The 16,613-nt window shown below is 31.7% G+C and overlaps 1 protein-coding gene across 1 annotated transcript in view; it reads right to left on the bottom strand.

Annotated features, from left to right (window-relative positions):
• Positions 1 to 16,266, bottom strand: part of hth (homothorax) — a 34,474-nt gene extending 18,208 nt beyond the window's left edge. Inside the window, exons 1-3 of the mRNA XM_035080425.1 lie at positions 14,844 to 16,266; positions 8,635 to 8,888; positions 5,153 to 5,294 (exon numbers count right to left, since the gene is read on the bottom strand). Of these exons, the coding sequence (XP_034936316.1) occupies positions 5,153 to 5,294; positions 8,635 to 8,888; positions 14,844 to 14,858 (411 nt within the window). The 5' untranslated portion in view covers positions 14,859 to 16,266. The remainder of the gene's footprint in view (positions 1 to 5,152; positions 5,295 to 8,634; positions 8,889 to 14,843) is intronic.
• Between the last annotated feature and the right edge of the window lie 347 nt (positions 16,267 to 16,613).

Below are 16,613 nucleotides of genomic sequence, written 5' to 3'. Positions count from 1 at the left end.
TTGTGATTATTAAATTGAATGTTTTTAGAGAAATTTTATGATAATCGTTTAATTTTAAGAAAGTTAATGCGTTGTGTTCGATCAACATATTGTAAGCTATATAAATAAATATAAACTTTAAGTGGTGAGTCTTTAAATGGTTGTATCATATTGATATACCGCAAACGCAATTAAATTAGCAACGCTCTCATCTTTATTCTTTATCTACAATTGAAAATTCTAATTTATACATAACTAGTTCCTCCAACGGTGAAACGCGTTTCCCAAGAAATAACCCTATAAAATTGACGAGTAACGAAGTTGCCTATTTTGCATAAACATTCGCTTCTTCGGCCTTTTCCTAACGACATAACAAGATAGATGCAGTGATTCATCTAACTTAACAGACAAGCGTATATATATTTTCATTAAAATTTGAACATTGACGATTAGTTTCCACGATGATTGGATGAGAAACGTCATTGCAACAAAATAATAAAAACAATAAAATGAATTTACCCATCTAGAAAAAAATTTTCCTATGGAATTTCAGAAGAGTCCCGTTTCGAAAATGTTTTGCTGGTGGGAGACAGGGTAATTTTTATGGAATTTCGTAGAAACACCAGAAGAATTTAATAAGAATATCAAAAAAATTTTTTCTATCCAGAATTTCAAAATTAATTCAATGTAAATAATCATCAAAACAAATGAATATATTTAACAATGTACAATTTACCATTTTTATTATATATCATTTTATATTGCTAAAAATGTCATTTGTTATAACCTACATTATAAAATAAACACTATGATCAATTTTGTACAAATTTTAATATTGAATTATTGAAAATTGTAAAATGTTAAAAAAAGTTACATTAATCCCATTGCCTCACAGCTTTTTAGATTTATTTTTATAATTGTCAATAAAACTATCTTGACCTTAACTTTAACTTTAATGATGCGAATAAAAATTTATCTAAACTCAGCAAAGTTTAATCAAACATAATTTTTATTCATTTTTGAAATAACATTTTTACATTTCATAATTTTTTTTTCTGCCAAATGACAGTATAAGGCTTTATGCACATTAAGTGTGTATTGTTTCTTTGGATATCAGTTTTTTGAAATAAAAGGAACAACATCTGGATCCTTTCGAAGTGTCATTTCATATAAAAAAAAGTTATTCAGTGTAAAAGTGAAAATTCAGATAAGTGTTTATCTACATAATTCAAGATAAAAGTAAATGAGAATCAATGTCATCAGTATATAAAACAAGAAAATTGGATAGAAAAATATTTTTTCGAAATTCTCATAACATTCTTCTAGTGTTCCTACGGAATTCTCCTACGTCTCACCAGCAAAACATTTTCGAAACGGGACTCTTTTAGAATTCCGTAGAAAATTTCTTTTGTTACATGGGTACTTTACATGTGAAGGAGAAACTAAGAAAAAGACGTTGTTGCTCTTATCAAGATTATGATAATAAAATGTCGCGAATATTTAAATTTTTCTTTGTCTTACATCGAAAAACAAGACAAACGAAATCAGTGAGAGACGCCGCTTAGGTCACATCATTCTTACCATCAGGATCCAAAATGCATATAACCAAATATGTGAATACATGATTATAACACAACTACGTTTAGTTATACTTTCACTCTTAGCCTGTTGGCTATATTAAACCAACATGACGTCTTAAAGTAAGACCACCACTTACTAAGATGAGCGACAAACAAAAAAAAGAAATAAGTATCTAATAAATAATTTAAACAAACGCGAGTTAAATGAATAAGTATAAAATCAACGCGTGCAAGTTAATTGAGTCACGCGTAACATCTGGTTCCTTGTGTTCTTTGATCTTCAACGTTTTACGAGGGTTTAATGCCCCTGAGGTGCATTCTAATTGCGCCAATAAATCCCAACGGTACGGCATCAGGAGGTAAGAGGGCAACTACACCAGGTAGAGTGAGCGCGATGGAGATATAAACGGATATAACTTCCGGATCAGTCATTGCAACAATGTGTTGTCAGGGTTACCAATTTAAGGGTGACAAACTTGAGAGCATCAACCTTTACAAAAAAACAAAATGTACATCACAACACTGTAAATAAAAAAAGTAATATTAAACTTGTCCTATCTTATTAGTCGAATGGGAAAAAATTGAAGATGTATAGAAACAAGACAGGGTTGCTCTCTTCAACGTTTTACTGGTTTCAGAGTCCTGCGGTGAGGCCGTAGCAAAAGTAAAACGCGCATCTCAGGTACAAGTCGCGAGGAGATAAAAGGCGAGTACGAGACAGAAGGTAACAGAGTGAACAGAAAAAAGGGCCGCAACAATGAACCACTGGACTCAGCAGGATATACCCGTGGCACGTTTTAGACACGCCACGATGCACCAAGTGGCTCCAAAGGCCTCCTGCATTTTGCTTCAAATCGATAGCATTGAGACTGAAGACCCGTGGGGGATAATGGCAGGCCCATTGAATAGATCAATTTACAATGGCATAAAATGAGCAGCGCCCTTCCAGCCGTTCACAAATTCTCCCTCTTCCCTCGTCATCCTTACATACTGCGCATCACATACGAACCTATAATACCTGAACATGAAATGCATCGAATAATCTTATGTGGCCTTTTGTCAATTTTAGGGCTCTACCGTGTTGCTATCGTGCACTGATGATGATGATAATGATGTGGAAGCTTAGTGGTATCCAAAAAAAATACCACATAGAAATTTTTTATTTATTTATTTACTTTAATGTTGTCAAAAGTAATTTGTGTATTAATTAATCATCAATATGTCCAAATACATACATCAATATTATTAGTATTTCATCTATTGAAGAATACCACCAAAACTATTATTAATGAATATCAGTAAATTGTTTTGCCAAGTATATGTCTCAACTGGCTTTATAAAACAAATTTCTATGTGATGAAAATTGTAATTTCTTAATTTTTAACTAACGATAATTGTTTAAATCTCGTTAAATGTCAAGACGACCATAGATATTGATTTCTGAATATTTCAATCGACAATTGAATAATTTTTGAACATTTTCCATCAAATTTGAATTTTTTATTAAAATTTAATAACGAGAATCAAATAGTAGCTCAAAGCAATGCATATTTAATAGATTGATTTTTGAAGAAACTGACAATCAAAAGAAAGAAATAATGTAATAATTGATTTTATTCTTAATGCTGATACAAATATATGAATGATACAGATTAAATACGACTGAGTATAATATAATGAACTGTTTTATGTTGGTAATATTAATAATTGTATTATACGTACTTACATATTTATAAATAACTGACAAATTGATTGCGCGAGACTGACAATGTTGTGGTACATTAGAATGAAACTTATATTTAACCACCCAGCAATTCATCATCAGTAGACTTGAGAGAAGAGAGAATAGCTTTGCAGCCATAAATTACTCTGGGGTCAAATGCCACGTGTACATGTCGTATAGTATCGACGGACTCACTGCAATTACAGACACGGACCCGGGCGTTATGTTGTGTTGTTTCGCGACGACAACAGTATGCACGCAAAATATGTACTTGGTAACGCAATCTCAAGAGGCGTAGCGTGACGTGGCATCACTGGTACCGGTTGGTAGAATCGAGACCGATCCCCAAGGCTGAAGATGGCTGAAGAGTAGAACCCTTTGACGAGAATTTTCTACCTGTCTGCTTCGTTAAAAAAAGAAAGAAAAAAAAAATGAAGAAAGACCGTACAAAGATGTTCTTATGAACCCATTGAACTCTCAGTATTATGATGCTGTTGAAATAGACCCTTAAAACTTCGTCACCAGAGAATTTCGAAATTTTCAGCATATTTGCTGTATTTATTATTAGACAAAAAAATAATAATCTTCTTTATGACTTTCTAGCTCTTTATCCCCTATTCTATGATCGTTGGAGCCAAAATAATCTCTCTTATCGTTATCATGATATATATCATGACTACTTTTAGAATAAAGTTTGCTACCTGTATTACCGCCTTACAACCGTTTACATCTCATCTATACAATCATAATTACACTTTTATATTGAATTTTTTTCAACATTAATTACTTAATCACAGTCATTAAAAAAATTTATTTTATCACTGGTTCTTTTGTTCTTTAATGTTATTTGATTTTTTCATTTTGTTTTGACAGAATTGAGATTTTAATCATTCATAGCGAATGAAAAATTAAAATGTAGAATAATTTTTAATTGAATAGTTTTTTTTATTTAATTAATAAAGCAGCTAATTCACCTAATATTTTTAAATAATACACAAATTGTTTAATTTATTAACAATTAATTTAATAAAATTATATAAATATAATAGTGCTAGATAGACAAAAAAATCTCAACGGTTGAAAATAACATGTGCGATTTCAATGTAAAGAAATATTTAAAAACCCCCTAACCGATTTTCTGAGTATAACTATGCTTACGACTGATAGACACGTGTGCGTAGCGGAATGTAGATGGTAAAATGGTACGTATTAAAAGAGTCTAAAACCACGATGAAGAGCTCGAGTTACCTACGTGTCCTTGGGGAGCACCTCGAGAGTTGGGCTTATAGAAAACTTTGGAGCCAGAGATCTCATGTGTGAGATGGAGAAAAATGAAAATACGAAAGAGAAAGTATTTTTTTGACTATACAACGTTTGCAGGACTCTCCTGAGTCCTAGGCTGTCAGGAAAAATCGAAAAATAGTTTTCAAAGCGTATATTATTTTAGGAGAAAAGAAAAGTAAAAACAAAAAATAAATGGTAAAATCTATTTTAATTTGACGACTATTATTCCCAATGCAAAGCACTCTGGCGATATTTCTTAGAGACCACGACGACAGGAAGTAGCGTCGAGACGCCCATGGGGCGCGTCTCCACGCTCTACAGCATTGAACATAGTTTCATGTTTCGTCGCAAACATCATTTATTCATCAACTTATTGAAGTATCTTAAACTCAACTTTTCAAGTACTAATTAAAAATAAAATTTTTTAAAACGATCTTTGATTAGATACTCCAAATTTTTCATCAATCATTATTTCTAGTTGAATAATCATTTATGAAAAAGAAAAAATGTACAAAATTATTTTTGAATAATTGATGTTAACATAGAACAATAAGGATATTCATTTTCGATTAAAAAAAGGTCTTACCTGTTTGGAAAAGACTGCAATATCCTCATTAAAACTTTCAGACGAGCAAACATCGCCACCCGCAACTCCTGGTTCTCGTGGTGTGCACGTTGCTAACTCACATTTTTCGAATATTAGTGCGAGTAATGGAAACAATGGATGTCTGAAAAGTATAACAAACAATAACATTAATGAAATACTCACAAAAACTCAATCCTTATAAAAATAAATAATTATTTAATATATGCTTAATTTACAAAAAAAAAGTATAAAATAATATTTCTCTGTTTTTATGAAAAAAGAACTATTTTGATTTTATTTGTGTCCAAGGTTAAAGCAGATACGATTAAACTTGCGGACAAGCATCGCGTAAAAAACGAAATCCAGCGTGAAGCCTCTGAACGAAAAACGACGAGAGCTTCTTTGCCTTTTTTTCTGTCTTAAACTTGTCGAGAATAGAGTAAAGGCCTCGTACGGTCCGACGGAAGCCGCTTGGCCACGCTAGTGGCAGCTGTTTATCGTTCGGTACTCTGACCTAACATTCTCAGTGTTCATCTCAAGAGCCTTAACAAAAAAAAATTTTAAAAAAAGAATTTTAAGAAAATATCTTTTCCCTCTTCTACTTATAATAAGATCCATTGATGCCTATAAAGTTGAACTCTCGCATGTCTAAATCCGTGTTTTTCATGATTTTAATTCTTCAAAATTCTCATTTTATTTCGCATTTAAAATAATATATTATCAAAAAAAATAAAAAATAAATTCGTTGTAGGTAAATATAGAATCGAATACGACAGTAAAAACCGACCCCAGAGGATTGGGATAAGATAAGATTAGCTCGATGCAACACAGTCATCATGTTCAGGGTTTGTTCTCCAACATAACTTGATTCATAACATCAGTGCAACGACCTTAAGATTATGAACCTAATCAATCATTTTAATGAACAAATATAAAATGTACAATAGATATATAGATGTTAAATAATTAGTTTATAAACAATTTTATAATGATAGTTTATTTAATGCCATAATGTTTTAACCTATGAATGAATTTTTTTGCTAATACTTGTATGTGGAGGTCAACTATTACGTACGGTACTAATGTGTGTTCATAGTAGCAAGGGACGTGGCAAGGCATAAAACAATTCGGAACGAATGTCAACAAATTGACGTGGCGAAGAACGGCCCTATGAACTCTACTTTTGAGCAATAAAACAAAATAAGGTAGTAGAAATAAATCTACAAAAAAAACGTTAGGTTGCTTTTATTAAAGAGAGAAAAAGATATTACTTTTACGAAATATATTTTTGATTTCTATTCAAATTTCAAAAGATTTATTAAACCGATCAATAAAGTAAAGGAAAAGTAGGAGGCTATCAATTGATGAATTTGTTGATTATCGTTTTATATTATCTTTTTAAATAAAAATATAGATGAAACTGAATGATTAATTTTTATTAGTATATTATTTGTAATTAGTAATGGCTGCTAATTACTGAGCCTCTATTAATTGTTGATGAATTGCACTAACCGTTTTTTTTTAATACTAACCTCTCAATTAATTATAATTATTAATGTTTAAAATGAAATAAAGTAAATCTCGTCTGATCTTTGTTATTCTTTTTAACGCCTCGCGGCAAATTTTTTATCTTTCCCTGACTTTGTGGCATGGAGGTATCGGTCCATGCCCGCGAGATAATTGATAAGGCTCGTGCAGTTTGTACCGAGAGAAAACATTTATGTATTTTTTGTTCTTTTATTTCACGAGATCATTCTTCTCGTGACTTTGGCTGTCTGACTCGCAAATTTATATCTTTTGTCCAACAATGAATACGCTGGAATCATTGATTCGCTCGGGTGCCTCGTGGCTTCACGGTGATTTCTCGATGAAATTTTGTATAGCAGCAAAATAGTTAGTGAATACAAAATACTCGATGAAAAAGCCAATGGATGGAATTGAGAGGGACGACAGAATTTAGAGGAAACCACAAAACCGCATCATTCCCCAAACAACATTCAACGGCCAATCATATCATTACCTTTGCGGTCAAATCATTCTGACACCTTGTTTATTCATCACTGATTTTTTGCATGCACCTACACTTAATCGTGTACATTTTAGCCCCTATCATTCTAAACATTACGATTAATTAAAAAAAAATCAAATTTATTTGACACATTCTTGCCATCAGAAAAAAAACATTGTATTTGAATTTTATGGAGAATCAAAAGAATTCAAAAGTTTAATAATAAAATTTAATATGAAATAAAATTAATATTATTTCAGTGTAAAAAAATGAGAAATTTACGTGTGGAACTGATTTTTCAATGAGATGAGAAACCGGTCAAGATGGGTTTTTAGGATAAATTACGCGAGAAGGAAGAAGAGATGAGAATCAAAAAATTCGGGCATTCCAGAAAAATCAAAGGCGACTGGACGAGGCACACGACGAGAAGACAAATTGTAGGGTAGCTCTAAAAATAATAAGCTCCTGTTTTCGGGTAACAAAAATGGAGGCATTCAGTGACGATAAATCATAATGTTGTATCCACGACAACACACCGTAAAAGAACTATTCGCAATAATTCCATAATAGTTTGTTTTCGTGTACGCGCTGAAAATCTCGACGTATCAGAAGTACACCGAGAGACGAAGGAGAAGAATAAGAAGGAGACTTTTCTGATGTGCATCAAGTTCTCTCGCCAGGTGCAGCTCGCACTCGATTTTGCCCTTCTCTGAACTTACACGCGGCCACCGGTAGCCTCTCAATTACGCATCGTGGCTATACAATATATTCAACCACAAACAAGTAGGAATTTTAATTAAAAAATTAATTTATCAGAAGTCGATCGACGGTTCGATGCAGATCGCCGGACGCGATGCCCCTTTGGGTGTTTTTATCTTTATTTAAGTTGGAATGTTTTTATTTCTTGTGCAATTTTTTAATTAACCCAATGCACAGTCTATGGGGAAATGCCTTATTAGAAAACCCACCTCGAACAAGTGAGGGCTCTGTGGGATCACACACCATCGTGCCACTCGATGTCTCTATCATGACATTTACCCGCTCTCGCGCACAAGAATAAAAAAGTCAATTAACGCGCGCTAAAGAATTAATTATTGCATTTAAAATCACTGCTACCGCGTCAGCTTGCGTCTTCTCATTATCTTTATGGTACTTCGTTAACGAATTAAACTTTACAATTTCATTTATTACCTTTATCACGATATTATTCATTCGATGAAAAACCTTTTTAAATAAACACCTGCAGTATTTTTTTTTAAATGAGTTTTTAATAAATTTAACCCTAACTATAACTACAAATTAACACAATACAATTGCAAGTAAATAATAAATAGAATGAGCCAATGATTGGCTTTATCCAGCTACGGAAGTAAATTCTATCTGTCGGACAGGACTCTATGCATACATTACACATGACTAATAATAATTTATGTATCACTAGTGACAGACGGAAATGCAAAATTACATGACTTACCCATAAATGGCGTCTTTGTCACGTTTGTGAACATCAGGAACTGCAGACGCGGCAGCCGCTGCTGCTGCCGCGAGAACGTGTTGTGGTGGTTGAGGCGGAGGTGGTGGATATTGAGGGTGGGCTGGTCCCATTCCCATGTGTGGACTGTGGTGGAGACCTGGAACACCTCTAGCGCTCCCGTGTGGATCATATAATCCTGCTCCCCCTCCGCCACCACCCTCCAGGTAACTCCCATGCAGCCCGCCATCATCATACTGCAAATTATTTATCAAACATTTATTAAAGAATGTTTAATTCGTCCATATCGATAAAATAATAAATTAATGAAATAGGAGAATTTTTTTTTAGCAAATTAGTCAATCAAGCCAACACTTCACACATTGATACACTGCAGAATAGCAGCCAGCATTTCAGTAGGGCAAAGTTCATGGGGCGACAGACGGTGATGATAATGACAGTTCACGTTCGTCATAAATGACCACTCGAGTCGATATTATTACGTGTGGTGCACGTGAATGTCGTACGAAGTGGGTCACAGAACACAACGAACCTCAACGTCATACACTCAACACCCAAAGAACGAAATTAATGATATGTATTTTAGCTACGCGAGAAAAACAACACTCGTACGAAGCTCTTTTCCTGTCTCATTGTTTGAAACCTACAGGTGGTCAGACATATAAAAATTATATGTGCTTATATCCTTGACATAAAACGAATTTTCTATCGGATATATTATTAGCTAAAAGGAAGTTTATTCACATTTTATCACAATATTGTCTATTAAATAATTTATTGCTTCAGAGCGTTCTAAAGTGAAACATTTAACGAATAATTTATATTCAACCTCAAAAAAAATTAAACTTTGTGAACTACTAAAAAGTGTTCAACTTAAGTCATAGCTATTTCAATTGTTTCTGTTATATCAATGACGAATTTAAAGTGTATAAAAAAAATCAAACAATTTTGAGTAATTTTTTAAATATCCAATGTCCAAATTGCTATTATTTATAATAAAGTAATTGAAATATTATAGTAATAATAAATATCAGATTCTATGTCATTTCACTAGTTAAATTATGCAAAATATCACTATGTCAATAGCCTAAAAGTTCAGATTCTAATACATAATACAGGAAACAAATCACAAAACAATTTATCGCTCTAATTATAATATGTAGTATCACATCGATTGTGGTCAGATATATGTAAATTTTCATATATAACATTAGCAGATAGACATAGAACATAGATGCGGGAATATTCTGATAGTCGCGTGATGTTAATTATCGTTTTGAATTCTGGTTATGACAACACCTAATACTATCGTAATCAACCTTTTACTTATAAACTCTAATTGATTTATTTACGAATTCAAGTTACCAAGATTATTTTATATGAATACACATAGTACATTTAATTAGTAATTTAATAATATAGTAAGAATAATACTATTTTTCCTCATATGAAGTTGAAGAATAAATTTAAAATTTTTTTACGTAAGAAGCATAAAGAAGTTATAATGCGATACACTTCATACGGTCACTGCTACGAAGATATTTTATTTAGATAGCTGTAGTGGAATATTTAAATAAACGACAAAGTAAAGAAGATTGAACTAAATTCAACTTCACTTTTATTTACAACGACTTACTCAGAGAATTGTCAAGCTTTTAAAAATGATTCAATTTGTTAACCATTTAAAATCAGCAGTAAATATATTTCGTTTTATTTATTCATTTAATAATGTATTTAACTATTGTTAAAACAATTAAATTTATATAGAATTGAATTTATTTTGCTTTTAAGTTTTGAAAAAATAAATTATATAAAACATTTTTTCGTAGCAATCATAAATATTGAAAATTTAATAAATAAAAAAATGTATAACAAAAAATGTTTTATTTGATAATTATCAAGCTTCTGTATAGTCAAACAATATTTTAAAGTATATCGATGACATAGCTATCATAAAATGTTGATATTACTATTATTGATTAGAGATCACTCATCTTAATTGATTAAAAAAGAAAACAATAAACATTCATTACATTCCAAAATATCAAATATTATTGATTATACATTAAAGTGATTTGATAACTCCTCTATCAATGTAATCATTTTAAAGAAATATTTTACGTTTAAATTTTAAATATTCTACGATATGACATTAAAAATTTAACATATATATTTAAAATAGATGAAGCATAAATAACAAAACGAAGCTTGATGGACCAACGAATTGCATGTAAGATGACTCCTGAGTATTTCCAGGTGTTGAGAAAACTAAATACTTTTATTTTAATATCCAAATAGAGAAGAATTACTATTTTTCTAACGGAGAATGAGGGTAAACTTGAATATGAGATCTCCTAGTGTTGCATGTAAGCACGAATGCGGCTGATGAAATAGAAAAAGCGCCTTTCTCAACTTAAACATGGAGAAAAAAAATAGTTATTTTTAAATAGTTCCTAGAGCTAGTCTGATTGATGCCGACATTTGGAAAACACATAGATCTTGGTGACGTTTCTTAAGAGAATGAAAGTTTCCGCCAATAACTATATCCAAGGAAGTTGTTTCACATCGACCTGTCACGTGTCCCGAACTCTCATCACGTTTGCACCGCATCACTATCCTGTTGTTCTACCGTTTCTGTTTCCGCTGCACGACTTTTATTTTCAACTTTTAGCAGCGATCATCTCCCTTCGGGCTATATACATTTTTTGATGTTCGCTGCCTCGCTCGGTTTTTGGTTTTACGGAGAATCGACTCGCACGCGAGATTCAAACACGCACGACTACACTAACCGCAAATAACTCTAAGTATAATACACACGACACAACACACTAAATTCTTTAATATTTTCCAACGGTATTTTAAGTATTTATTACTTCTAAAAGTTTAATGCAAAATAAGTAGTGTGAAATTTTTAATCTTTAAAATTATTATGAGAACTAATATAATAATATTCATTATCATAACCATTATTTTAATATATCATTACTTTTATTATTATGTTTATGTTTATTATTTACTAGTAGCTCATTCTACCACTATATAAAAAATGATAGTAGTAATTATTCAATTTTCTAAAATTCATTTTTATAAAAAAATTTTCCTTTCATATAATGAAATTTGTAAGTTATGGTAGGAATAATAGCTTTAATCATAATTATGATTATCTCTTTCGTATTCAATTCATTTTGTACTTATGTTTTCACGCATCTAACTCCAAGATTGACAGTTCAGAAGAGATTATTCGTAGTCATTAAATTTTTTTTTTATAACGATTCTACTACAAAAATAATGAGTAATGAATTCTTATGTTTTTAATAATCATGTTCCTAAAAAAAAATAAAATGTTGCAAAAAAAAATAATTTATATTTATTATAATTTATTGTAAATTATGAAAAAGAATAACGTGTTGAAAGATATTTTCATGATAGAAAAATTGAAATAAAAGATATAAATAGAAAGTTAAATTTTACTACCAATATTGTAATAATCTAATAAGTTGATAATTATTTTAGAACTTCAATTCCAGACTTCGATCGAACTCGACATAAATTTGGTAGACAGACTGTGTTCTGTGTGATTTACGACCTCATTGATCGTAGTTATCTCTCAGACTAGGCCAAATTTTCATCACCTTTTTATTTTATCGCTTACAATGCTTACAAGACACACTTTTTGACAGAATTATTCTTTTCTCAACATTATGAACTGTCAGAATATTGATACACAATTACGAACACAACTATCTGGCGAACAGCTACAAAATAAGTGAGAATCAAATAATGATCCAATATTGTAAAGAAATGTATAAAAAAATGTCATGATGACATTAAAAACTGACTTGTGGTAATTTTTTTTATATCGACAACATAAATTTTATTAATTTGATTTTTTTCACCGCACATTTAGTCACCCCTATCTGATTAATAAAATGTATTTTTTTAATTCGTTAACTTTTTCACTTATCAATCCATTATTTAATGTTCAATTAACGTATTGTTATAAATAATATAATTTAATAGGCACACAATTTCTCTAATTCATCACTTCTGATTGTTGAATTTGAGTTATACGGTATATGTGATATTTTTTTAACTTCACTCAGAATAATAAGTTATACTGTAAATTATTTATTGGCCTTTGATTGTCACTATAATTTTCAAATTTAAAAGACCATTAATTGTTTTTCACCATGTAAATATTAATTACTTTAAAATAGTAATGATCGAACTTGGCACTATTTCTTTATATATGAAATAACTTTCCAACACTTAAGAATTTTTTGTTAAAAATATCAATCTGCAGCTTCTACAGACTAGTGTTTTTTATTAGTTAATAGCTTCTATATTTTCCGACTCACCTTTTTCGTTAGATTTGTCTTATCATTGATCGCGATAAATGTAATTTCGTGTAAATTTTTTTATCACATTGTGCGCGACTGATATCACGCTCTGTCACATTTTTCCCGTCATCACACGTTTATGAAATTACCATTACGACACACTAGTTAACCAGGTAATCATTTTGTTCATCATAAATTGCAGAAATATAACTTTAAATAACTATCACAAAAACAAGTTTATGCTTTGTACTTTCACGATGCGACGGCTTATAAATGAATGATTTTTGAAATTTTAATCATTAAAGAGAGTAGCTCGTATTTCTAAGCTTTCGATTATAAGTTAAAAAGTATAAGTGCTTTTTGTTATATCAATAGATAGGGGAAAAAATTTCAAAATTATGTCGAAAAATTGTTGAAAAAAATTATTGAAAGGTACGATGACCACCTTCGATAATTAAATGTGCATCCAATATTGACAGATACATAAGCTTTATGTTATTAACTATTTTTTGGAATATATCAATTTTTTGCCAATACAAAAATAAATTTTTTTTTTGCGTATAGCATTTGTTGCCTACATTTCTGCTCTACATAAATCAATAACACATATCTTGAAAAATTAATTTCAATAAAATTTGCATTAAGCAACTATGAATGCGTAAAAATTTGATAAACAAAAAAAATGAAAGAATTCAAATTACTAAAGTTCTCTAATAAGTTGAAGAATTATTATCAAAATTGGTCAATTAAATATTTGTATTTAGAAACAATTAATTCAAATTTCACTAAATTCGTTTAATATTATAAAGTAAATTTCACTTTTTCATTAAAGTTTATTAGAAATTTTTCAATTTTCCGTAATTTTTTGTTATATCACACTATAAATGCACAAATTATGTCTACTTCTAGATCTAAATACTAACTTGTTGTTTGTCTATGATAATTTAGAATTATATTTATAAGTATATAAACTAGGAATTAGAAATTTTTGACCACCATTTCAGACATTTTTTACATTAATATTTATTCTAAGATACATTGTTATATATTTTTTTTAATCAATTGTATTTTAAAAATTGAATAATACTTAGTCCGATTGTGTTTTGTTTTCCAATTTCTTATTGAATTAGAATAACAAAAATATAAGACCACAGTAAGTTTTTAATTTTTTTTTCAATTCTTTTTGAGTATTTGCATCAGTTTTTTTCAAAAAGTTTTGAAATTTCACCTTTACAACAATAAATTATACAATTGAACATGAACCGCGTGCAGCGTAATTTAATATTGGCCATGTTAATTTATAGTATAGGAAAAGTGTGTATGAAAATAAAAGTAATCAACTATTCTCTATTGATTTAGGAAACAATAATATTCAAAACACTCTATGTAAATACTGGGAAATCTTAATCTAATTATCTGTGACTACGAGTACTTTTGTTTATGTAACAAATTTCGACTAATTTAACTTTCATTGATCATTACCAATCTCTATTCGATAAAAATAAAATTTAACGAACTTAACATTTTTTGTGAATTGAAAGCTAACTAATAGTGTATCTGTATGAAGGGTAAACATTGCAATTAAGTAAGAGAATTCACACTGTAAACATATGCAAAGCATTTAGTTATCCGTCGGCAATGTAAGATTGTGTTGCTTGACTCACTCCGCTAGGTTTGAAAAAATATTCAGACTAATCTGAGCGTTCCGGATGTGATAAAAGAACTGATAAATATCGATGACGCAAGAGCTTGAACACTTGAAAGTAAAAATAAATTTTGGTTTACGATTGAGAGATTCATCAATAGAATTTCGATGAAATTTTCTAAGTAAACATATAAGAGCACACGTACCCTTGGCTGCGCCATGAACGCCCTGGCCGCGCCGGGGAACTCTGCGTGCTGAGCCACCGTAGCGGCTATATTTTCCCACAATAAACGACGAGTCTCACTTCACACTCTCCACCAAACCACTTTTTTCCTTTCTGCACACTTAAAATTTTTCCCTACGTTTTTGATTTTCTATAAAAGCTCCACAGGAATGAAAAACGTTGAGTATAGAGGTGTTCACAAAGGAGCACACAATGATCTTGAAAGAAGGAAGCAGCAACAACGGGCGCGACGGCGATGATCTTGAAAGAGATCTTCGCAGGGTGGACGTCCGCCCTCACTTTAAAGCTGCTCTTTTCCCTCCTTTGAGTACAAACCCAAGAAGTTGATTAAGAGAGCCGTCAACGTCAGCAATGCGTTATGCACAAGTAACTGGAATTCCCTTGCTTCCTCATCTTTTGTTTTTTTCTTGATTTCGTGTCCAGTGGTATAAAATTTCTTAACTTCTTGTAATGCTTTTCAAAGCCACGGCATTAGAGCATCCAAATAATTTTACGACACTATTATTTAAACGGTTACTTGTTGATTACTTTGACACAATTAAAATATATATTATTTTTCAAGCATTTACGTCACCCGATATCAAACTTATTAGCGCACTTCACCGTTCAAGACTTGTCAAACGGAATTGGCAAAAAACATTAATAAATTGACCGAAGTAAAATCTCACTTATTCACCAAAGATCACGATGTCACTGTGCACGAGATATACATCCTCGGTATAACATAAGGGGGACTATAGGATTGCCGCTATAGTGGTCGAGATGGTGGGGGAATACGGCTGCAAGTAGCCGGCTGAACACGAGGATCGTTGTGATGAGAAATTACTACAATTTCTCTTCAAAATACAAACACAATAATTCGATCACTTTGATGTCCTTATTTTTCAATGTGTATATAAATGTATATTGTAATACGTATATGTAGGTATATTCCAGTAAGATGTTGAGTCTTGGAAAATTTTACGACCAAATATTTTTAGAAATAAGTGTATATTTCAGAAATAAATCCGTCAATTGATCAAACACAGTAATAATACTCCTGCAATTCGCGCACGATCGTAGCAGGAATGACCAGAATAGTCGTAAAACCGCGGGAAAGGACTTATGTTTTGTAGTCGGTGTCTATGATGAACACTCCGATAATCGCGTGCTGCGTATTGAAATACTTAATCGTTCGTACTGAACTGTCAGACGTCCGACAATCGCATGTATACCACAGTATATGAGAACGCGGTTTGCAAAACGGGATACGGACAGGTAAAATGATGCGCGTGTACTTCTCCAAGAAAAAGTCACACCAGGCGTATGACTATACGCCGTCGAACAACCGAAGGAGCGAGCGAGCGTGCAAGCGCCTAGCGTTTAGATCCTGCGCCGTCCGCAGTCGTTCGCCAACTGTCAATCACCGTGGAACACAGGCTGAGAGTGGGAGGTTCAATGGACACGCCCTCTGCGTACAACCAATGCATTGTAGCTCCGCCTGCTGATTGTGGCGCTGTAAGCGGTAACTTTGAGCATCACCGCACCTCCGCCATCGTTACACTAACACAGACAACACTTGCTCCCTCTTTCTCACTCTCCACTATATTTATCTCTCTTCAGCTGAATGTAGATCTGGTCTCTCCCTCCTTCTTACTGATTCGCGATCGCTATTCCCCACCTATTTTCGTCTTTCTCCCACTTCTCCAATACCTTCTCTCTCCATCTTGCTTGTTGATTCGCTATCCCCACC

The sequence above is a fragment of the Chelonus insularis genome, unplaced genomic scaffold, assembly GCF_013357705.1.
Source record: "Chelonus insularis isolate UGA/USDA-ARS -01 unplaced genomic scaffold, ASM1335770v1 contig_280_pilon, whole genome shotgun sequence".
In the NCBI taxonomy this organism is placed as follows: domain Eukaryota; kingdom Metazoa; phylum Arthropoda; class Insecta; order Hymenoptera; family Braconidae; genus Chelonus; species Chelonus insularis.
The sequence above is the reverse complement of the archived record's forward strand: the minus strand, read 5'-3'. Positions and strand labels throughout refer to the sequence as shown.